This window comes from Staurois parvus, unplaced genomic scaffold (assembly GCF_062004578.1).
Source record: "Staurois parvus isolate SC_StPar_1 unplaced genomic scaffold, SC_StPar_1.0 ptg000578l, whole genome shotgun sequence".
Classification (NCBI taxonomy): Eukaryota; Metazoa; Chordata; class Amphibia; order Anura; family Ranidae; genus Staurois; species Staurois parvus.
Window position 1 is genome coordinate 6,623,146 of NW_028318374.1, and position 25,598 is coordinate 6,648,743.

At 42.7% G+C, this 25,598-nt stretch overlaps 1 protein-coding gene across 1 annotated transcript in view; it reads right to left on the reverse strand.

Annotated features, from left to right (window-relative positions):
• Nucleotides 1-25,598, reverse strand: part of USP33 (ubiquitin specific peptidase 33) — a 151,952-nt gene that overhangs the window by 20,950 nt on the left and 105,404 nt on the right. Inside the window, exons 19-23 of the mRNA XM_089692189.1 lie at nucleotides 23,297-23,466; nucleotides 22,323-22,404; nucleotides 11,419-11,527; nucleotides 6,185-6,287; nucleotides 1,356-1,424 (exon numbers count right to left, since the gene is read on the reverse strand). Coding sequence (XP_089548315.1) covers nucleotides 1,356-1,424; nucleotides 6,185-6,287; nucleotides 11,419-11,527; nucleotides 22,323-22,404; nucleotides 23,297-23,466 — 533 coding nt within the window. The remainder of the gene's footprint in view (nucleotides 1-1,355; nucleotides 1,425-6,184; nucleotides 6,288-11,418; nucleotides 11,528-22,322; nucleotides 22,405-23,296; nucleotides 23,467-25,598) is intronic.

A 25,598-nucleotide genomic window follows, 5' to 3' on the forward strand; every position in this document is an offset into this window, starting at 1 on the left:
AAAAATTACTACTTTGGACATAGTGAAATATGAAAAAAAAAAAATCTTAAAAAAAAGAAAAAAATGTAATAAAAATTTTAAAATAATAATTAAAATTAAAAAAAAAATATATATATATATTTTTTTTTTTTGCACACTGTCACCAGTCAGTGTCCCTGATCACCGCCATGCCAGTTATATGATGATGCTGTACTGCACTGGTGACAGTATGTAAAAAAAAAATAGTGAAAATATTTTTTTTTATTTTTTCATTTTCCGAAAAATGACAAAAAAAATACAACTTCAAAAAACTCGCCATGCCTCTTATGAAGTACGTCGGACTGTCTACTCTGCAAAAAGGGGTCATTTGGGGGATATCTGTACTGTTCTGACATTTGGGGATATCTGTACTATTCTGACATTCTTGGACCTCAAGAAATTAGATTGGCTGTCAGTACTTCAGGATTGATCAATATTCAGATCTATACCATAGTTTGTGAACTCTATAACTTTCCTACAAACTAAAAAATACATCCTAATTTGGGTTATTTTCACCAAAGACATGTAGCAGAATACATCTCGGCCTAAATTTATGAAGAACAATTATTTATTTGTAAACTTTTATAACAGAAACAAAGAAAAACGAGTTTTTTTTTCAAAATTTTCGGTCTTTTTTTTGTTAATTTAGCAAAAAATAAAAACCCTGCCAATGATTAAATACCACCAAAAGAAAGCTCTAGTTGTGTGAAGAAAATGATAAAATTTTAGTTTGGGTACAATGTTGTATGACCGCGCAATTGTCATTCAAAGTGTGAGAGCGCTGAAACCTGAAAAATGGCCTGGGCAGGAAGGTGTAAAATTGTCCGGTATTGAATTGGTTAAAGAGGAAATAAATTTAAAAAATAAAAATTGAGAACAGGCAGGCTTTTTATTGTAGAAGAGACATGCAATGCCTCTTCAACAATAAATTACTCTTTTACCTGCTTATTCACAATCCTCTGTGGAACGTGCACTGAGCTGCGCATGTACAGCTCAGTTTACATTCCAGCACACTTCCAGTGTACCAGGATGACGGCACTCCTGTGCACATGTTGGAATGACACCATCCTGCACCATCCAATCAAAACAGCAGAAGACAGGCACGTGGAAGAACCCAGGGAGAAGATGCCGGCACTGGCGAGGAACCTCTTGGGTGTGGGACTGCTGAAATGAAGATACGTATTTGTGCTTTTAGCTCTGGATTAATCTCAAATGGATTCATAATGGATTCATTCTTTAAAGTGGACTTTATTAAGTGTCACCCTTCTGGTTAACCATCTGCAGGTTTCTCGAGATACTACCTACCTCAGACTCCCACTGTTAAAAGCATTGCTTACCTTGTTTCAGGGTTATATGTCCACACTTAGTAACCGCAATTTTAGAATTATCGATTGGTCCAGGAGGATCTGCAGAAGAAAATGCATTTTTTAAACATGCTACCGATATTAAAGTACACATGAAACAGAATGACAGCTTAAGCATTGCGTATCTTAAACAGCGGCAACATTTTAATTTTTTGAGTAACTTGCCGTTTTCACAACTTTTTCATACTTGCTGCATATCAACACTGCTGATTGCATCTGCCACGTTATTTCTCAGGGTGGGTCTCCTGACAGCAACAAAAGTGGAATGTGCTCATGCAATATACATTGTCATGCCTACCTGCAAACTCCATTGGCAGAGCATATGAGAGGGGGACATATGCAGGGGCATTGTTGGGAGACAAGAACAGAGTGCTACCGCACAAGGACCTTTATACAGTCACTAATGCATATGGCTCCATATCACAGCACTAAAAGCAAATCTCAACCACAGCATTGTACTCCTCAGTTCTTAGCAGCATCCGCTCTAAATAGCACTAGGTGGTGTGGAAGGAGTGGTAAAGGTAAATATAATCACAGGGGGTCCCTAACACAGGGTAGAGGTGTGGGTTCGAGCTGTGGAGATTTCTAAAGAAAGGCCAACTAACTCAGTAATTGTTTACCGCTTTCACATACTGAAAATTCAAGTGGGCACAGTCCTACTAGGAGAGTGAAGAAGGTCCTTCCTCTGACGTATTCAGATGTGTGTGTAAAATAATATCCTGCTGTTTAAAGTGATTCTTAAGGCTTATTTTTTTTAAAGAAAAAACAAACATGTCTATACTCACCTGCTGTGTGCAGTGGTTTTGCACAGAGCAGCCCGGATCCTCCTCTTCTCGGGTCCCCCGCAGGCTCTCCTGGACCTTCCCTCCTGTCAGGTGCCCCCACAGCAATCAGCTTGCTATGGGGGCACCCGCTGCTCTGTGTGTCCATTCACAGATGGAGCCGCAGCTTGCCCCCCCCTCTTATTGGCCCACTGGTTGTGACTGACAGCAGTGGAAGCCAATGGCTCCAATTTCTAGCCAATGAGAAAAGGGAGTCCCAAGATAGCTGAGACTCCAATCCACATCGTTGGATCGAGAGGGGGCTTGAGTGTTAGGTTGCTGCACCCAGAAGGTTTTTTTTACCTTCATGCATAGACCGCATGAAGGTAAAAGACCTTGACCCTTTAGAACCACTTTAAGCTTTTCAGCCAGTCCTGTTGCCTTGCACTTGATTTATGGCTGCAGTTGTTGTATATGAAATACATGCGGAATGTAGTGATTCTTTAGATTAAATTGGGTTGCCAGTTGGCACAATCTGGATTGTGATGCATTTTGTAAAATAAAAAAAAAAAATACTGCAGAGCTCAAAGTAAAAAGCTAATTTTGGCATAGAGTGGCAGATGCTGCAGTCTAACCACAGATCCCCCTATGTTAGGGCAGCACAGTGGCTAAATGGTTAGCACTTCCGCCTGGCAGTACTACGGTCGTCGGTTCGAATCCCAACCACGGCACCACCTGCCTGGAGTTTGCATGTTCTCCCTGTGCCTGCGTGGGTTTCCTCCGGGTACTCCAGTTTCCTCCCACACTCCAAAGACATGCTGGTAAGTGAATTGGCTCCTGTCGAAATTGGCCCTAGTATGTGTATGTATGAATGTAAGTTAGGGACCTTAGATTGTACGCCCCTTGAGGGTTAGGGACTGATGTGAATGTACAATATATATGTAAAGCGCTGCGCAAATTGACAGCACTATATAAGAACCTGAAATAAATAAAATAATAAATAATCTCATGTAACTAATTAAACAAGAGTCTCCTGTGATCACCATAAAATATACGATGTACCCACATTATACTTAGTATCCATCCACAAAAAAAAGGAAAATGAATTTTTGTCTAGAGCAGGGGTGGGCAAACTTTTTGACTTGAGGGCCGCAATGGGTTCATATATTGGACCCGGGGCCGGACCAAGAGTAGATGAATGATGTGTATGTGTCATCCATAGTAAGTATAGTAATATTCCCCCATAGTAAGCATAGTAATTAATCCCCCATATAGTAATTCATCCCCCATAGTAATTCATCCCCCATATAGTAATTCATCCCCCATATAGTAATTCATCCCCCATAGTAATTCATCCCCCATATAGTAATTCATCCCCCATAGTAATTCATCCCCCATATAGTAATTCATCCCCCATATAGTAATTCATCCCCCATAGTAATTAATCCCCCATATAGTAATTCATCCCCCATATAGTAATTCATCCCCCATAGTAATTAATCCCCCATAGTAATTCATCTCCCATATAGTAATTCATCCCCCATAGTAATTCATCCCCCATAGTAATTCATCCCCCCTATAGTAATTAATTCCCCATATTAATTCATCCCCCATATTAAGTCCCCAAGTCCCCCCTGTGTCAATTCACTTACCTTTGCTCCACGCGTTCCTCTCGGCGTGTTCCCGCGCCGTTCCGGTGTAGCATGAAAATCTGTCTCCTATGAGGATCTGTCCCCCTCGACGTATCTGCGCATGTGCCAGTTTCAGGCATTAGCAGCCGATCGGCGATCTCCGGCACATGCGCAGATACGTCGAGGGGGACAGATCCTCATAGGAGACAGATTTTCATGCTACACCGGTCTTCAGGGCGGACTGTGAGAGGAGCCTAGCTCCCCTTGCGTTCGTCACGCTGCCCCGCCTACACACATCCTGACAGCCATCCTGACAGTATCACGCTCCGCGGGCCGGATTAAAAGGTCCGCCAGGCCGTATATGGCCCGCGGGCCGTAGTTTGCCCATTGCTGGTCTAGAGAGTCCTTACACTCCTCTGCTCCTCACTCCTGCAGCTGGGTTTGTGGGTCACAACATATGCATATATGCATGAAAGCCTCTAACTTCTAGCGGTCAGTCAATGCATTTTGGCGATACTGTACTCTGTCAAGAAAAGATGTACAAAGATTCTGGTCCTGGAACAAAAAAAAAGGGAAAACTAAAATGCTTGTATGCCTATCCCTGGTAAAGGGAATTGGTTTCTCTCCAAAATGTGTTGGCTTTAATAGACACATATGTGACAGACGTTCTCTTTGATTCCCAAATTCACAGGCCATGAGTCCGTGGCGTCCCAACAATCTACCAACCCTGCAGGAAACGGTCTTGGAGATTGGTAAAGAGATATCTGCATTACATAGAGTATTGCAAAGACTTTTCAAGCTCTCCGTCAGTTAATTGATTAATTGTATCTGCCAGCTCGCAGCCGGGTGCGAATATAGAATCCATCCTCTGCTAACAGGTTAAAAGAGAAGTGCTTGTAATTTTGCATATTTTCATGAATCAATATGAAAGTGTTACTAAACCCCGGACCCTGCATTCACTATATCTGGTCTCCCAGTACCCTGCATTCACTATATCTGGTCTCCCCGGACCCTGCATTCACTATATCTGGTCTCCCAGGACCCTGCATTCACTATCTCTGGTCTCCCCGGACCCTGCATTCACTATATCTGGTCTCCCAGGACCCTGCATTCACTATCTCTGGTCTCCCCGAACCCTGCATTCACTATATCTGGTCTCCCAGGACCCTGCATTCACTATCTCTGGTCTCCCCGGACCCTGCATTGACTATATCTGGTTTCCCCGTACCCTGCATTCACTATATCTGGTCACTCACAGTACACACAGCCTGGAAATACAATTATTTTAGTAAATATAAACTGCTAAATACCTTTTCTCATCAGCAGTATATAATAGTCTTGGAGACTATTAGTCTCCAGCTGAGCACTGGTTAAAGCTTGTAGGAGGAGTTTTCATTCTGCTCTGATTGCCTTATGAGGCTGCAGGACCCCTGACCTTCTGTCTGGACAGTGCTGATTGGCCCTGTCCTGATCACATGCACCCCCCCAAACAAAAAAAAAACCTCTCTAGCAATGCACACTAAACTGAGCATGTGCAGAATGACACCTAGAGCTCTGTACTATCAGCAAAAGGATTGGGGACAGTAGAAGGGGAGGATCAGAGAAGACAGGATCAAACAGCCTTTTTACACAATGCAGAGAATTAACCCCTTAGGTTCCACAGTGAGTATAACAAGCATGCCTTGCTGCAAATACAGGCTGATTTTACTGTTGTAGGTTTAGTAACACTTGAAGGCAGGCCATAGATGATACAATTTTCTTTCCTTCCTCCACCAGTGAAAGGAAAGAAAATCGTGCGATTCTCTCATGAACACATTCGGAGTTGATGGGTTATGCCTCCAATGGAGCTTTGTGCTCAGCTGGCGGGGAGCCTTACTGGCTGGAAAAACACAATGATCACTGCTGACTATTATAGCAGTGATTGCATGCAAAAAATCCAACAGGCTGGTTGTACTGAAGTCAATCAATGGAACGACATCAGTACAACCAGCCTGTCTATAGATGGTTTAAATCTTGGCCGATCTCTGCTGAACCAGTCGAGATTCGATTCACCTATGGCTGGTTAAAGAGTGTACTGTGGATACACTGTATATCCTGTGGGGAGCGCAGGAGTCTCTTGTTTATTATTTATTTTGAATGGAGAGAGTTGCAACTGATGTTTCCACTGATGCCTACACCACCATGAAGTCTTATCTAGATGCATTCTTTGCAATGCAAATTGAATCAAAAGAGAATGAGAGATCATAATGGCTGTATCAGGTGGACAGAGATAGAAACAAAAGGTACAGAGATTTTCACAACAGGGTATATCACAGAAGAAGCCAGGGTGGGATTTACCCCCCAGCATCTTACCAGTGTCTGGGTAACCCGACTGACCTTTCAAAATGACCAACAAAAGAACCGTACATACCAACGTCCTTGCCCTTCACAAAGCCTTCCCACTCTCTGAACCACTGCATGCTGATACAGAAGATGACAGCCAGGGAGTCCTCTTCCTGAAAAGCCTTGTTTAGCTGAGGAAACAAAGACACTAAGGTCTTAAAGGATTACTTAACCAATCAACAGTACAATAAAAAGATCAGCAAGCTTAGAAAACTGTAATTACTCGAAATTCAGTTCTTGCTGAACCGGCCAAATTTCAATCCATCTATGGCCAGCTTAACACTACAAATAAAACAATCACTGGTGTCTCGTCTGCTTTTGCCAGGAAAGTTGGGGCCACAGAGAGAAAATTGGTGGGCTGATAATGACTTAGAATTGATATTTAGAAAGGGTGAAAGACAGACAGACACGAGGCAGTGATATGACAGAGGATAAAAGACAGATTTCCTAAAATATTGACAAGGATATATAGCAAAAAAGTGACAGATTTAAAGATTCCGCAGCAGCCTCCAACCCTATTATCAAGCCGGATCTTGGGCCCTTCTGACCGGGACAGCATCAAACATTCTCAGTAATGTCAGAGCTTACTGCTGTATCCCCCTACTACCAGAGATTCCTATTAGCCCCTTAATATGATGGGTAGCCTAAGTGACCAAAAGGAATGCGCAGGAAGTAGGAAGAAATAGGCAAGATTCAACACTAGAGGGAAGTGTCAAAGCTTTCCCTGTCAGAACAGCCTGAGATCGCGGTCCTTCACATTCACGCCTGGAAGTGACATCAAACACACATCGGACATGACATCAGATACAGAAGTCGCCGTGCTCTTGGGAAAAACTGGAGGGGGATATACAGGAGTGACTGTCTCCTTGGGTGGCCCTTGAGTGGTATGGTGATTTTCCATGGAGAATGTTTCGGCGCTACATTATCTCCTGGTATTGGCCACTTTACATCACGTGATCAGGACTATTGTATATTTAACTTCTTGCCGTCCGCCTGCTGTTTATAAACGGCAGGGCGGTGGCAGTCCAGGGGCGGGTTGCCGTTCATAAACGTCACCCGCCTTTTCTAGCTGTGCGCACACACCGCGATCCAGTGCCCGCTGTGTCCTCCGGACACAGTGAAACACCGATCGTCGGACGGGACCTCTGTACGAGGTCCCGATCATGTGATCACTGATTGGCCAATCAGTGATCACATGCAAAGTAGTAAGCAAGATGTCACTTGTGACATCATTGCTTACTACGTGTGAAATCTGTGAATGATCACAGAGGTCACATGGTACAAGGCTATTCACAACAGCCTTGTACCACATGACAAGCTGTGACCAATCACAGCTCACTCAGTACTTCTCAATGACTGCAAGAATGCAGACAGAGAGAAAGAGAAATGATTGCTTTTACATCCTATATGGGTGTAAATGCAATCAGTGTAAAAAAAAAAAAAAAAAAAAAAAAAATCTTCATCACCCCCCACAAGTAGTACAGTGTCACCATGGTGACACTGTACTGCTAGGGTGACAGTATGTAAAAAAAAAAAATAATAATAATATAAAAAAATAAAATAAAAATGTAAAAAAAATGTTTAAAAATTATAATTTTTGGTTATAAACTAATTTGGATTTTTTTTTTACTAAAAAAATAACGGAATAAATTTTGGCCAAGATTTATGATGAAATATTATTTATTTGCAAAATTTTGTAAAAAAAACACTTGTTTTCAAAGTTTTTGGACTTTTTCATTTACATAGTAAAAAAAATAAAAATCCCAGCAGTGAATAAATACCACCAAAATAAAGCTTTATCTGTCTCAAAAAAATGGGAAAAAATTCATATGTGTACAGTATTGCATGACCGCGCAATTGTCATTCAAAGTGTGATAGCGCTGAAAGCTGAAAATTGCCCTGGACAGGAAGGGGGTAAAAGTGTCCGGACAGGAAGTGGTTAAATAGATCCTGTTTCCACCTCCATTCCCTGTTTGGTTTGGAGAGTTCATTTCTGACCACCCTGGGGAGAGTCTGTTGACATCTCCATGGCACACATATTTAAGATTTATTTTTATTATTTATTTTTTAAGATTTGGTTATGTGGCTGTATTCCTTGTGCAGAGGATAGAATATCCCATCTTTTTTATATAGACAGTTTCTTATGATTTTTTTCTTTTGTGATCCTGTTTGAAATTTTTTTTAGGGTAATTGTATCTCTCCTCTTGGAATTTATGACTTTGGAAAACCTTGAAAAATTAAACCCTCTCTGTCACGATCTTATCCACCTTTTGGCTACTATGCCTGCATTTTAGGTAACATCACTTTATACGCATGTTCCTGTTATTCCTTCAGGATTATTCATTTGTGCCATAGTAGTTAAATGTATTTGGATTTTTGACAGACTTACTACAGTTTATCATTTGACTTATCCCTTGTGCTAATAGTGGGCTTATTGGAGAGCGCCCCTGGACACTCAACCTTGCCTTTGTTTTTTTTTAGGTTGTTAAGTATTTGATGCAATTTGCTTATGTTTTGATTGTGTGCCTCGTTGAGGGATTCTCTATTTTTCTGTTTATTGTGGTATGATAAACATTAAAATGTACACTCACTAGCCACTTTATTAGGTACACCTTGCTAGTACCAGGTTGGACCACCTTTTACTTTCAGAACTGTCTTACCCACTTCAAGTCCAGACACTTTTACCCCCTTCCTGTCCAGGGCAATTTTCAGCTTTCAGCGCTATCACACTTTGAATGACAATTGCGCAGTCATGCAACACTGTACCCATATGAATTTTTTAGCATTTTTTTGAGACAGATAAAGCTTTATTTTGGTGGTATTTATTCACCACTGGGATTTTTATTTTATTTGCTATGTAAATTAAAAAGTCCAAAAATTGTGAAAAAAAAGTGTTTTTCTTATAAAATTTTGCAAATAAATATTTCATCATAAATCTTGGCCAAAATTTATTCTGTTACATTTTTAGTAAAAAAAAAAAATAACCCAAATTAGTTTATAACCAAAAATTATAACTTTTAAACATTTTTTATATCATTTTTTTTTTTTTTACATAATGTTACCCTAGCAGTACAGTGCCACCATGGTGACACTGTACTACTTGTGGAGGGTGATGAAGATTTTTTTTTTTTTACACTGATTGCTTTTACACCCATAAAGGCTGTAAAAGCAATCATTTCTCCTTCTCTCTAGCTGCATTCCTGCAGCCATTGAGAACTACTGAGTGAGCTGTGATTAGTCACATGGTACAAGGCTGTTGTGAATAGCCCTGTACCATGTGACCTCTGTGATCATTCACAGATTTCACATGTAGTAAGCAATGATGTCACAAGTGACATCATTGCTTACTACTCTGCATGTGATCACTGATTGGCTAATCAGTGATCACATTATCGGGACCTTGCACGGAGGTCCTGTCCGACAATCGGTGTTTCACTGTGTCCGGAGGACACAGCGGGCACCGGATCGCGGTGCTGCGAGCTCCCAGGGAGCGCGCACAAGCAGGGGGCCAGGAAAGCCATTTATAAACGGCCCCCGGACCCTGCACTGCCACCGTCCGGCCGTTTATATACAACGGCTGGATGGGAGGTGGTTAATTATTCATGGCATAGATTCAACAAGGTGTTGGAAATATTCCAAAGAGATTTTGGCCCATATTGACCTGAGTTACTGTTGCCTTTCTCCTCTGACATCAACAAAGCATTCTCCTCCACACAACTGCCACTCACTGGATATTTTCTCTTTTTCTGACCATTCTCTGTAAACCCTAGAGTTGGTTGTGCATGAAAATCCCAGTAGATCAGCAGTTTTTGAAATACTCAGACCAGCCCGTCTGTCACCAACAACCACGCCACGTTCAAAGTCACTTTCCTCGCCATTCTGATGCTCCGTTTGAACTTTAGCAAGTTGTCTTCACCACATCTAGATGCCTAAATGCATTGAGTTGCTGCCATGTGATTGGTTGATTAGCAATTTGTGTTACTAAGCAATTAAACAGGTGTACCTAATAAAGTGGCCAGTGAGTGTATACGTACTGCAGAAATCACCATAGAGAATATATCCCTGAGGAAGACATACGCTATCTGCAAGTCGAAACACGTTGGTGTCTTTTACAGTCAATCTGATATTCTCTTGGTGTGAAGAATTTATCTCTGGTTCCAATACTGAATAATGAATTATTCTTAAACGTTTTTATGATTTTGTAATGTATGTACAAGCCATATGACTATGAGCTTTTTATTGCTGTGATGTTGAGTAAAACTAATTTGTTTATCATATTCAATGTACATTTATCTTGTTATTATGTACTTAAAGTTTCATTTCCCCCTTTTACATTTCAGTACTGTTGGGATGTGGTACCACTTTCATTTAGGTTAGGTAAAGGAACATGAAAGGTCAAACTGACATTCATTTTTGACCGCAGTGACGTGAAAATTAGAAGGAGCAGGATAGGATTTTTTTCTCAAACGAACTAATTTCTAACAGTAAATGTGGTTTTTGCTCAGAAAGTCCATTCATTCCAAAATCAAATGTTAAAAGAAAATGAGATTTTCAAATACTTTTGATTGATGTTCAGCAAGTTATCAAGTATACGAAGAATTTTTGTATAAATGCTAGTGCAAGCGTTCATTCAAAAAATTTGACTAGTGTAGTGCCAGCTTTAGGGCTTGTTCACACTTGATTAATTTCTAACTCTTCCCAAATGCCCCTATAGCGTTTGACAGGCTTTAGACAGGTGTTTTGGAAGTGTTTTTAACGCTCTTCAAACGTTCCCCAAACGCCCTATGGGCATATTTGAGGCGTTTGATAGGCACTTTCCAAGCGTTAAAACCGTACCACAAATGCCTATAATGAAGTTGAATTGTATTAACGCCCTGCAAATGTCTTGAAAACACCTCAAAAATGCCCCGCAAACGCCTGCCAAGCATTTGAGGAGCATCACCATAGACTTGAATGGGAGGCGTTGAAAGGCTTCAACTCCTCCTCAATCCACATGAGGCGTCAATTTTGACGTGACGCTAACGCTTCAGGGTAACAGCACTGTGTGCTGCCATGTGTATAATTTTCATAGGCGTTTGAGGAGCGTTTAAAACACCCCTCAAACGCCTGCAAAATGCCTGCTAACAAAGCTAGTGTGAACTTAGCCTAAGGGAGACAAATGAAACTAGGATCCTGATTGCTTCGAGCAGATCCTTTTGATCCAGTTTTTATACTGACACATAGAGGGGGACACAGAAGCAGGACAAAAGAGATTCCGTTTACCCGAATAAAAGTTTCCAGTTCCATCTTCCTTCTCTTTTCAATTTTATCCTGTTCGACCTGGCAGGTGTGGCAAGCATAAAGATGGTTGACAGCAGGTCCACCTCCAAATCTACAACCAAGGGAACATATGGAAACAAATCTTACATTAGAACCAAACTAAACACCACAATGTTAAAACAAATGCCATGTCCAACAAAAGTAAATTCACAATCAATTAGGAAGTGTGCTTTTATACAAAGATACAGCACTACAATAGGCAGAATTGATCATTATAATAATACAGGATTTACAGTCAGGTCCATAAATATTGGGACATCGACACAATTCTAACATTTTTGGCTCTATACACCACCACAATGGATTTGAAATGAAACAAACAAGATGTGCTTTAACTGCAGACTGTCAGCTTTAATTTGAGGGTATTTACATCCAAATCAGGTGAACAGTGTAGGAATTACAACATTTTGCATATGTGCCTCCCACATGTTAAGGGGCAAAAGTAATGGGACAGAATAATAATCATAAATCAAACTTTCACTTTTTAATACTTGGTTGCAAATCCTTTGCAGTCAATTACAGCCTGAAGTCTGGAACGCATAGACATCACCAGACGCTGGGTTTCATCCCTGGTGATGCTCTGCCAGGCCTCTACTGCAACTGTCTTCAGTTCCTGCTTGTTCTTGGGGCATTTTCCCTTCAGTTTTGTCTTCAGCAAGTGAAATGCATGCTCAATCGGATTCAGGTCAGGTGATTGACTTGGCCATTGCATAACATTCCACTTCTTTCCCTTAAAAAACTCTTTGGTTGCTTTTGCAGTCTGCTTTGGGTCATTGTCCATCTGCACTGTGAAGCATCCAATGAGTTGTGAAGCATTTGGCTGAATATGAGCAGATAATATTCCCGAAACACTTCAGAATTCATCCTGCTGCTTTTGTCAGCAGTCACATCATCAATAAATACAAGAGAACCAGTTCCATTGGCAGCCATACATGCCCACGCCATGACACTACCACCACCATGCTTCACTGATGAGGTGGTATGCTTAGGATCATGAGCAGTTCCTTTCCTTCTCCATACTCTTCTCTTCCCATCACTCTGGTACAAGTTGATCTTGGTCTCATCTGTCCAAAGGATGTTGTTCCAGAACTGTGAAGGCTTTTTTAGATGTCGTTTGGCAAACTCTAATCTGGCCTTCCTGTTTTTGAGGCTCGCCAATGGCTTACATCTTGTGGTGAACCCTCTGTATTCACTCTGGTGAAGTCTTCTCTTGATTGTTGACTTTGACACACATACACCTACCTCCTGGAGAGTGTTCTTGATCTGGCCAACTGTTGTGAAGGGTGTTTTCTTCACCAGGGAAAGAATTCTTCGGTCATCCACCACAGTTGTTTTCCGTGGTCTTCCGGGTCTTTTGGTGTTGCTGAGCTCAGCGGTGCGTTCCTTCTTTTTAAGAATCTTTCAAACAGTTGTTTTGGCCACGCCTAATGTTTTTGCTATCTCTCTGATGGGTTTGTTTTGTTTATTCAGCCTAATGATGGCTTGCTTCACTGATAGTGACAGCTCTTTGGATCTCATCTTGAGAGTTGACAGCAACAGATTCCAAATGCAAATAGCACACTTGAAATGAACTCTGGACCTTTTATCTGCTCATTGTAATTGGGATAATGAGGTAATAACACACACCTGGCCATGGAACAGCTGAGAAACCAATTGTCCCATTACTTTTGGTCCCTTAACAAATGGGAGGCACATATGCAAACTGTTGTAATTCCTACACCGTTCACCTTATTTGGATGTAAATACCCTCAAATTAAAGCTGACAGTCTGCAGTTAAAGCACATCTTGTTTGTTTCATTTCAAATCCATTGTGGTGGTGTATAGAGCCAAAAATGTTAGAATTGTGTAGAAGTCCCAATATTTATGGACCTGACTGTATATTTTGCCAACAGTTTGCACAGCACAGTACAAAATAAAGGGAGATGGTACAATTACAATACAATGCAAGAATATAGGGTTTGGGAGCTTTGGCTCCATGTACACGGGACACTTCTGAACGATGGAAACTGACTGCTGGAAAACATAGGTTAAAAACGTTAGTTTAGCTGCATTTGCTTAACGCGTTTATGTGCGTTTGCGTTTAGAAGCGTTTTTTAAAGATAAGCACAAAAAAACCTCCCAAATGCCCAGAATGCTCTGAAAAGTGGTAAATTATTAACTGTTTCAGACTGTTTCAGAGAAATACAGAGAGTAGAAGCAGAGACAGCAGGTGTGAGTTGCTCATTAACCAAGAGTAAAGATAATATCTTGACATAATGTCAGATAAATATAAGTATTCTATTTTGTATGTTTTATTAGTTTTTGTATATGAAAAATGGTATTTTGAAAATCTATAATAAAAAATATAATAAAAAAAATTAACATTTCTTTTGTTTCCAAGGGTGGGAAAGGTGTCTGGTGGAGGGAGTCATTAAGGCCACCTGGCAGAGGAATTTGAGGTGTGAATGGTCATCCTGTGTTCAGTGTTTTGTCCATCTGAGTACCTTGAAAATGCTTTCATGCATTTTTCATGATGAAAAAAGACTGGACAGCATCAGGAAATGGAAGAGTTAAAAAAAAAAATTTCAAATGCAAACGCTTATAAACACAATTTGCCTCGTTTAGCGTTTGAAACACTGATAAAACTGACTGCTGAACGAAAGTTTGGTGTGTTCAAAAAAATGACTGTAAGCTCAAATGCCTGTAAACGACTATAAACGAAGATGTGTACATGGACACATAGGAAAACATTAGGATGAGTTCAGGGGCTGCTGAAAAAAACGCTGAACAGCTCCTAAACGTGAGTTTATCAGCTGCAGTGTACATGAGCCCTTACAATCCGGAATTTGGTTCCTTTTGTTATCAAGAATCCCTTTTACAACTTCATAGCCTTTAGAAGACTGGTTTTACATCCTCTTTGCAGTTGAAGTAAGAATAGGCAGCCTACTCCAGAGAAAGGGAAGGGGCATTCACGTCAAGCTGGCCATTTTTCTCTATGAACTGAACTGACACAGGCCATGTGACCCCCTTTCCCATCTTATGCTCATCATCCTATGTTACACTGCAGGTAACAATTTTTCTTTTATGACCGGCCAGCACACTGGCTCCCTTTAGCACGCTTACACTTTTCAATAAATGTACTTTTATCCTTTATTATATAGTTGTGTATTGGTGGAATCAGATATGACTGAGACATGAAAATAGAGGAAACAGGTCTTAATAGCTCCTAATGTATTGAATGTGCCAACAGCAAGCGTCTCTGTGTGTAATCTGAGAACAGTGAGAACCCTGGGAACATTATTCAGTGTAATCACATTTCATCTGTCTGAGAACAATTCAGTTAGAGCATCCGGAAGACAGGCTCAGAAGACAAACCTCTCACAAAGTGGGAACACCGGGGAGCGTTAACTCCAACTGCCTATTATGTACATAAGAGGAGGCGTGCTTATTTAACCATTAGCCGCCCAGCCTATAGCCGTTTGGCGGCCGCAAAAATGCTGTAGCTTTCCGGGGTATATGCCATTTGGCATCCTCCCGCACATGCGCAGTTCGCGCGGTTGCAGAGCCGCGCAGCGGCGTGATCTGTCACCGGCCATGTACATCGGACACGGCCGATGACAGATCTGAATACCAGCCCCCGTTGCTGGTAGCATGTGACCTGCTGTGACCAATCACAGCAGGTCACATGACAGTTGTATACAATGGATGGCTTCATTCATGCCATCCATTGTATACTAGTGCCTAGCTGTGAATGGTCACAGCAAGTCACATGCACATGTCATGTGATTAGCTGTGGCCAAATCACAGCTAAGCACAAAAAAAAAAAAACCTGAATGAATCGATGTCATTCAGCTAAATGCTTGCTTATAGCAAAGTAATTCTTTGCTATAAGCAAATTGTGTAAAAAAAAAAAAAGAAAATACTGATCACTTCCCCAAAGTAGTACAATGTTACTATGGTAACATTGTACTACTTTGGTCATAGTAAAATATGAAAAAAAAAATAAAAAAAAGTAATAAAAAATTAAAAATAATAATAAAAAAAAATATATATATATTTTTTATACTGTCACCAGTCAGTGTCCCTGTTCACCGCCATGCCAGTTATATGATGACGCTGTACTGCACTGGTGACAGTATGTAAAAAAAAAAATAGTGAAAATAATTTTTTTAATTTTTTCATTTTCCGAAAAATTATGACAAAAAAAAATACAACTTCAAAAAACTGGCCAGTCCTCTTATGAAGTACGTCGGACTGTCTACTTTGCAAAAAGGGGTCATTTGGGGGATATCTGTACTATTCTGACATTCTTGGACCTCAAGAAATTAGATTGGCTGTCAGTACTTCAGGATTGATCAATATTCAGATCTATACCATAGTTTGTGAACTCTATAACTTTCCTACAAACTAAAAAATACATCCTAATTTGGGTTATTTTCACCAAAGACATGTAGCAGAATACATCTCGGCCTAAATTTATGAAGAACAATTATTTATTTGTAAACTTTTATAACAGAAACAAAGAAAAACATGTTTTTTTTTCAAAATTTTTGGTCTTTGTTAATTTAGCAAAAAATAAAAACCCCAGCGGTGATTAAATACCACCAAAAGAAAGCTCTAGTTGTGTGAAGAAAATGATAAAATTTTAGTTTGGGTACAATGTTGTATGACCGCGCAATTGTCATTCAAAGTGTGAGAGCGCTGAAACCTGAAAATTGGCCTGGGCAGGAAGGTGTAAAAATGCCGGTATTGAAATGGTTAAGAAGGAGATGCAAAGCGCTGCAGTAATGTGCAAGATGTAGTAACAAACTGAAAGACGATCAGATGACTTGCTGTGGGTCACAGGGCTTCTTGTCCTCATCCCTGCTAGCTGCACAGAGCAGCACGGAAGGTACATGCTGCTGGTGGGGCAACCATTAAAGTGAACCTGTTGCAGTGCCCTGCATGTGCACAGGTTCACTGCTCCTATTGGAACTCCTTAAAAAAAAAAAGTTGGGGAGCTAGATTTGGAAAACCTCCATTAAAAGATTAGTCCCATAGGAAGCAGGGACACCCAGAAACCATGGTAAAAATAAAGAATTGGCATAACAAACATTTTTTCATGCAAACACTCAAATGTAAGCTTAAAATAGTAAAATAGTGAATGCAGACTTGCAAGTCTATGGGTTCTCTGTATATATAATGCATCATGCAAATGTCTTAAGCATTTGCAAGGGCACAACGAAAGTTCGCCTTATTGTTTGGAATATAATCATCTCTTATGATCATCAGCTCCATCTAGTGGCTATAATTCTATATATTTTTGATTAACGTATTTCAGGAAAATACTGCGTTAAGGCCACTAGATGGAGCTGATGATCATAGAAGATAATCATATTACAAATCCAGCAATAATTCATTGTGCCTGTGTAAATGCTTAAAGTGGAAGTTCAATCAAAATCTAACTAAGAATAAACCTACCCCCAGCCCCAATCTAAGACTATTCTATATACCCTGTGAAAGAAAATATGCCTATACTTACCTACTCTGAAGCCACTCTGTTCCAGCAAGATGATTGCTCCAGTGGTGGCTTTAATGTAGAGGAGAGATTTCTAACAATGGATTCAAATGCCTGTGCGGCGACGTCACCCGACGTCAGAACAATACCAATACAATACCAATACAATACAAAACATGAGGGGATTGAGGGCCCTGCTCTTTCGAGCTTACAATCTAGGAGGGAGGGGATAGGGGCGCAGGAGGAGATAGCTGTGGGGGATGGGGTGGTAGGAAGAGTGGAGGAGGTCGGCAAGTTAGCAGGGGGTGGGGTAGGCTTCCCTGAAGAAATGGGTTTTCAGGGTGCGCCTAAAGGAGAGGAGGGTAGGTGATAATCTGATGGGTTGGGGGCAGGGAGTTCCAGAGGATGGGTGACACCCTGGAGAAGTCCTGGAGGCGGGCATGGGAGGAGGAGACCAGGGAACTAGAGAGAAGGAGGTCTTGTGAGGAGCGGAGTGTGCGTGCTGTGCGGTACTTGGGTATTAGGTCAGTGATGTAGTTCGGGGCAGTATGGTGGACAGCTTTGTACGTCAGTGTTAGGATTTTGAATTTGATCTGTTGCGCAATCGGAAGCCAGTGGAGGGATAGGCAGAGGGGGGTGGCGGAGACAGAGCGGTTGGAAAGGTGAATGAGTCTGGCAGCCGTATTCAGGATCGACTGAAGCGGGGACAGCCAGCGGCGAGGCAGGCCAGTGAGGAGGGAGTTGCAGTAGTCGAGTCGTGATATGATGAGGGAGTGGATGAGCTGTTTAGTGGTTTCTGGGGTTAGGAACGTGCGGATTTTGGCGATGTTGCGGGGGTGGTGTCTGCACGAGTTTGTTAAAGATTGGACTTGGGGCTGGAAGGATAGGTTGGAGTCCAGAATGACACCAAGTACTCTGGCCTCTGGGGTCCAGGGAGGGCTTTTTAAGTATGGGGGTGATGTGTGCATGTTTCAGAAGGGAGGGGAAAGTGCCTGAGGAGAGGGAGAGATTGAAGATGTGGGTGAGAGAGCGTAGGATGGAGGGGGAGGGAGGTCGTAGGAGTTGTGAGGGGATAGGGTCGAGGGGGCAGGTGGTGAGGCGGGCATCAGAGAGGATCTTGGAGACTTCCTCGATGGTAGTAAGGTCAAAGGTGCGGAGTGTTGGGGGGGCTTCAGTATGAGGAATGTAGGGTGGGGTGGAAGATGAGGTCAGAGCAGTGGTGGGGCCGTGGGAGAGGGGTGATGAGGGGGTAGCGGAGTGAGGGTGAAGGGGGTTGGAGAGAGTTTGAGCAGCGACGAAGTCCCTGCGGGTTATGTCGAGGGGGAGGGGGGATAAGGGGGTAGCTGTGTGAGAGGGGACGGGTTGAGAGGGCGTGTGAGTTGCGGCAATGTCCTTGCGAATTGTGTCAATCTTGTTTTTGAAGTGATTGGCAATCTCAAGGGCAGTGAGTGAGGTGCTGGGTGGAGGTGGGGGTGGAGAGAGTAGAGAGTTGAAGGCAGAGAAGAGTCGGCGAGGATTGGAGGAGAGGGCCTTGATGAGGGTCAGGAAGTAGGCTTGTTTGGCAGCATGGAGGGAGGAGGTGTAGGTGTGGAAGGCAGATTTGTAGCGGGTGAAGGCTTGTTGGGATTTGGTTTTGCGCCATAGTCGCTCCAGGGCACGACTGTGTCGTTTGAGGGTTTTGGTGTGATCAGTCTGCCAGGGCTGGAGCAGTCGGGGTCTGATGTTTCATGTGGTTAAAGGTGCTAGTGAGTCAAGGGCTGTTGAGAGCGCGTTGTTGTACGCGGTCATAGCCAAGTCAGGGCAGGACAGGGGGAGGATGCGGTCGTGGAGTTGATCAGCTGCAGAGTGGAGGGAGGCAGGGTTAAGGTTGCGGAGGTTACGGCTGGTAGTAGTGTAACATTTGGAGGGGTAGGTGTTGGAGGATGAGGAGATAGAGAAGGTAATCAGGTTGTGGTCAGAGAGAGGGAAGGGGGTGTTAGTGAGGTTGTGGGGAGCGCAGCGGTTGGAGAAGACGAGATCAAGGATATTACCGTTGGAGTGGGTGGTGGATTGTATGCACTGTGCAAGTGCAAAGGAGGATGTTAAGTGGAGGAGACGGGCTGTGTCCGGGTTGTCGAGGTTGACAGGAATGTTGAAATCCCCAAGGATGATGGTGGGTAGCTCAGAGGAGAGAAAGAAGGGTAGCCAGGAGGAGAAGTCATCCAGGAAGCGGACTATGGATCCAGGAGGCTGGTATATCACAGCAATCTTCAGGGGGGTTGGGGAGAATAGTCGGACGCAGTGGGCCTCGAAGGAGGAGAAGGATAGGGAGAGGGGGTTTGGGAGGACTCGGAAGGTGCTCTGCGGTGACAGGAGCAGACCAACCCCACCACCTTTACGACCGTTGGGCCTGGGTGAGTGGGTCCAGGTGAGACCTCCGTAGGAGAGTGCAGCAGGGGAGGTAGAGTCAGTGGGCTGGATCCAGGTTTCCGTAATCGTTAGATTTTGACTGAACGCCCACTTTAAGACATCTGCACAGCAAATATTTTATATATAAGAGGCAGAGCACAGACATCACCACTGTACACACAATGTAGCTCCTCTGAGGTCTTCCCTATGTTTTCCTAACTCATTTGATTGACAAGCTGCATTTAATAAAAAAAAGAAAAAAGAGGTGGCATATTAAAAAAAAAAGGGGGGAAAGGAAGGATTAGGGCGTGCACAGAACTGACCCATTACAGGCCAACTCCTGGCAAAGAATTAAAATAGTTCCTATAGAGAACATCCTGCAAGGGAATGATTGCATCACTTCCCTCAAACAGTAGCATCACCTTCCACTAATGTTGAGGAAGTTTACGAAAGACTCTGCAAGATGTCATATGTATTACAAAAATTTGAATAAAGTAAAATGTAACACAGATTTGCAAATGTGTATGCATCATTTTTAATTTGCAATTTGTAAGTGTGTGCATTAAAAAAATTTTTTTTTTCTTCTTCATTAACCTCCCTAGCGATCTGATTGTCCATATTTCTGTGCTCAAATCGATACATTTTTTTGCATGGAAATATGTAGTTTTTTATTGTAGGCCTGTAATTTTTAGGAATAGCTCACTGAAATCTGTCCGAACAAGAGTCTAGTAAACATCCCGGGTATGATAAAATTTGAAACACGAAATCATAAATTATAATTTAATAAATAAGCATAAAAAATAATATAATATTAATATATTTAATTCAATAATATAATCAAACCAAAAACACTGAAATTAGAAATATAGCGCCAAGTTCGCACATCGCTGAGCAAAGTCGCAAAATCATTTTCAGTGTCTGATGGCGAATTTCCCCCACGAATCATTATCACTCAATTCTGCAAGTGGTTCTGATTTACTATCGCTGTTCTCTAGCTGGTATATAACTGCTTTTGACCTAAAGGGACGCTTCTTGGACGCCATGGACGTTTCTCAGTTTCCAGGCAGAAAGAACAGTAAAAATGTAGGCAGGGCGCCGGACAAAGCACTCGGGACAAAATGTATGTGAAATGGTTTGATACAGTAATGTTTTACTATGTGATTTTAGTGTATTTAGTGAATGTCACTTTTTCACATTTTTAAATTTCCCGCCGTTCCTTCCCCATTCGTCCTGACGTCGCAGGGAACGGAACCCAGAAGACAGATGCCGGCATCGGCCGGAGGACATTGCCGGGGACACTGCAGGAGGGACATCGCGGGAGCGCAGGACAAGGTAAGTGAGGAAGAGATCCCGGAGCAACACTGCAGGGTATTCCCGAGTGTAGCTCGGGGTTACCGCTTGTGGTGCTGAAACTTTACCCCGAGCTACACTCGGGAATACCTCCAGGGAGGTTAAAAGCCAATCTAAAGACTTCCTCTATACACTAAAGTCATCCATAGATGGATCAAAATTTGACCTGTTCAACAGAAACCAGACGAATTTCGATCCATCTATGGGCAGACTGGTGGTACTGAAGTCAATTAATTGATCCACTTGAGTACAACCAGTGGTGTATTTTTGGTTTGTGGTGCCCTAGGCAAGACAAATATCACCCCCCCCCCTCCCCCATCTAAATTTGTCTCACCCTGCCCGTGGTAAACCATTCTTGCCTTAGGGTCTGATGAGGAAGCTACAACCATTCACAGTGAACAGCTGCAGCTTCCTCATCAGACCCTGAGATAAGAGTGCCACATATGTGGTCAATGGGGCAGACGATGGGGTCAGCGGGACATGGGGAAGGGTCAGCGGGGCAGAGGATGGGGTCAGCGGGACATAGGGAAGGGTCAGCAGAGCAGGGGATGGGGTCAGCAGGATACAGGGTATAGAACAGGGATCAGTAGGGCAGGGGATGGGGTCAGTGGGGCAGGAGATGGGGTCAGCAGGGCACAGGATGGGGTCACTGGGGTGGAGGGTAGGGGTAAGTTATAGTATAGCAGGTGTCTGTCCTGTCAAGATATAGCAGGCTGTAATGACCTTTCCTCTCCCTTACTAGCAAGCAGTTTGTCTGTTTTGAACTCATCAACAGTAAGGGGATCCTTCAAATCCAATGGCTCCATAGTAGAAACAGACCCCAATTGCCTCTGCTGCTCCTCATCAGGCACCCAGGAGAAATGCTCTAGTCTGGCTGCAGCCTCCCGGCTTCTATCCCTAGGAGCATGAGGGGGAAGAAGATCGGCGCCATCTTGGCTGCACCAGGACAAAGCCCCGGCCTCTTCTTTATTCCTCCTAGTCATCGCTCTCGTTGTCGGGCGCTGCTGCAGGGTGAAAACACTACAGGAGGCAGTGGCACCGGACTCCCCAGAACACAGTGATCTGTCTGGCGGTTCTTCTCCTAATTAATTAAAGAGCAGCTTCTGATCTTCTGCCGGGGGGTGGCGTCGCCCAAACCCCCCCTCCCCCCCCCCCCCAAAAAAAAATGCTGCCCAAAGCAAACAACTTGTTTGCCTCGCAGTACATATGATAGAGTATAACCAACCTATTGGGTTTTTTAAGTTGGATCACTGCCGGTAGCTATATCCACCAGCAGCAAACACTGTATCCTGCAACCTGTGAATTCGCTTAGATATGAGAAGCGATACACCAACTGTTTAGCTGGCAGGACCAATAAGTATGTATCTGACATTGCAGGAGGCTTTGTGGAATCAGAGAGAGCAGTCTTTTTGATGTAAGGAAACTTCGTAAAAGATCACATTTTAGGCTTTGTTCTACTTTAACTGCTGTGGAGAAAAGTGATGGCTAATTATCTAGAACACAAAGCCAGTTCAACAAAAGTTTATAAGAAGTAATAAGAGTTTACACACAAAATATACACCTGAGTATTTATCCTTTCCCCCTGAGTCTTTTTAGCACTTTTTCAGCTTATGGTAATTAATATAGCACTAACCTACTATATAAATGGTCCCATATATTCTGAGGAAGCATCACCACAAGGTCCTCTATCAGGCCAGCCTTACGTGGGGGAACACCTAGGAAATAACCAAAGAAAGAATCAAACACGGTACATTGTCAGGTGACCCCGATAAATCAGCATCAAGCAAAATTGACTCTGCAGGATTGGACAAACTTTCTAGACTTCATTTACAATAATTTTTTCACATTTTCTTACTTCAGAGCCTGTCTATTCAGACAACAAACAACCTAAGAGAATGCCATTAGGTAACAATATCAGAGCCACGAAAATGCAAACAGACTGTAAAAACAAGTATCCTTTTGTAGTGGATTGTGATAGACAGTCCACGTTCTATTAGATGATCAGTAAAATGACAATTTTATAGTCTTGCTACTTTCTGCTTCTTGCTCTTTAAATTCCTTACTCTCTTAAGTAAACAATCAGATATAGGTTGACAGAACAATGATGATAATTAAGATGGCGCCTTCATCCGGAGTCTCACACTAGGTGACTCATTAGGAGAAAAGTATCTTTTAATGTAAACAACCCCCATAAAAGGGAATGAGTCTTTTTGGGGACAATGATTGGAAGATATCAACACGGATGGAAGAACACGCAGAAACCCAGTGGACTATTCACCCAATCAATGTATATGCTTTGCCTGCATCATAAGCCCTATAAATGATACTGTTAGTTCCTCAATAAAACAGAATTGTAGGAAGTTGGCAAACTGCAACAGTGTCAGTGTCTTGCTTCCACGTGCACGTAATTCTATATTAATTTGGCTCACTGGTAGATCACGGTAAATGGTCTGTAGGTGACCTAGTCCAAAACACTTTGTGTGGAACTGAAACCAAGATCCCAGAGCTGCAAGAAAAGATGCACCTTTAAAGCCAACACTTTGTGTGGAACTGAAACCAAGATCCCAGAGCTGCAAGAAAAGATGCACCTTTAAAGCAATGACTTACCCCCGTGCACACATAGGAAATCATTATTGGATATGGGGCCAGGTTCAGCAAATGTCTTAAATTTATTGAGCCACTGGCGAGAGACGTAGAACTGCAGAAGACTGGGCTCTGTGAGGTTTAGGAGGCTGGTCACCCTTCTCCTCTCTTTCTGAGCATCTTCACTTGACTTCCTGGGAGGAAAACAAAACAAAGCAATAGTGAGGATAGTGATACTGCAAGCAGAGAACGCGGCATTTCCTTCTTACAGCAGAATTGTGCCAGATCCATTAAATGGTAGATGATGCTTGGAATAGGATTTCCAGCAGAGGCAGTGAGTCAGTCAACAGTAAGTGGATTCAAACATGCTTGGGACAAACATAGATCTATACTCAAAAAAGTTAAAGCGGAGCTCCACTCAAAAGGGGAAGTTCCACTTTAAGCATTTGTTCCCCGCTCCCCATTATGGATTGACACCTTTGGGGAGCAGGGGGGAGGGGGTACCCGAATTTGACAGGTACCCGCTCCCACTTGCGCTGCGATTGCCTAGGCCAGTGGTGGGCAACGTTTTTTATCAACTGAGCCAAATCTCGCCAAAACCACGATTGAAATTTATTTTGAGAGCCACATTTTTAAAACTGAAAATACATCCCCCATATAGTAATTCATCCCCCATATAGTAATTCATCCCCCATAGTAATTCATCCCCCATAGTAATTCATCCCCCATATAGTAATTCATCCCCCATAGTAATTCATCCCCCATATAGTAATTCATCCCCCATATAGTAATTCATCCCCCATATAGTAATTCATCCCCCATAGTAATTCATCCCCCATAGTAATTCATCCCCCATATAGTAATTCATCCCCCATATAGTAATTCATCCCCCATATAGTAATTCATCCCCCATATAGTAATTCATCCCCCATAGTAATTAATCCCCCATATAGCAATTCATCCCCCATAGCAATTCATCCCCCATAGTAATTCATCCCCCATATAGTAATTCATCCCCCATATAGTAATTCATCCCCCATAGTAATTCATCCCCCATATAGTAATTCATCCCCCATAGAGTAATTCATTCCCCATATTAATTCATCCCCCATATAGTAATTTATCCCCCATATAGTAATTCATCCCCCATATAGTAATTCATCCCCCATAGTAATTCATCCCCCCTATAGTAATTCATTCCCCATATAGTAATTCATCCCCCATATAGTAATTCATCCCCCATAGTAATTCATCCCCCCTATAGTAATTCATCCCCCATATAGTAATCCATCCCCCCTATAGTAATTCATCCCCCCTATAGTAATTCATCCCCCCTATAGTAATTCATCCCCCATATAGTAATTCATCCCTCATATAGTAATTCATCCCCCATATAGTAATTCATCCCCCATAGTAATTCATCCCCCATAGTAATTCATTCCCCATAGTAATTCATTCCCCATATAGTAATTCATCCCCCATAATAATTCATCCCCCATAGTAATTCATCCCCCATATAGTAATTCATCCCCCATAGTAATTCATCCCCCATATAGTAATTCATCCCCCATAGTAATTCATCCCCCATATAGTAATTCATCCCCCATATAGTAATTCATCCCCGATAGTAATTCATCCCCCATATAGTAATTCATCCCCCATATAGTAAGTCCCCCGTGTCAATTCTTCTCGCCGTGTTCCCGCGCCGTTCTGGTCTTCAGGGCGGACTGTGAGAGGAGAGGAGTTCGTCACGCTGCCCCGCCTACATCCTGGCTGCCCCGCCTACATCCTGACAGCTGCAGAGTCCTGACTTTTGGGGCGGGGAGAGGAGGGAGGGGAGGGGGCGGCCGCCCGAGAGGGGGGAGGGGAGCGGGCGCCCGGCACACAGAAGAGCCGCATTTAAGTTTGTAAAGAGCCGCATGTGGCTCGCGAGCCGCGGCTTGCCGACCACTGGCCTAGGCGATCAGAAGCAGAAGTTGTCCTACCCCCCGTAGTGTTCTGGGACACGTGACAGGTCCCAGAAGACTACGGAGCCATTCACAAAGCACAGCGCTTCTCACGCATGCGCAGTGGGCACCGGGCTGTGAAGCCGCACACTGTCACAGCGGGGTACCCACACTGAAGATGCCGGCATTAGGGAAAGAAGACACAATACAATATGTCAAACACAATATATTCTGGACTGCATACTGGTATGATCAGATGTTTTCCGCTGAGGAAGAATTGTTACCATTTTTTTCTGCACACTGTGGGGGCTATTTACTAAGGCTAGGTACACACATAAGCAGTTTGTATTCTACCTGTTTCTGCATTGCGTTCTGTGTTT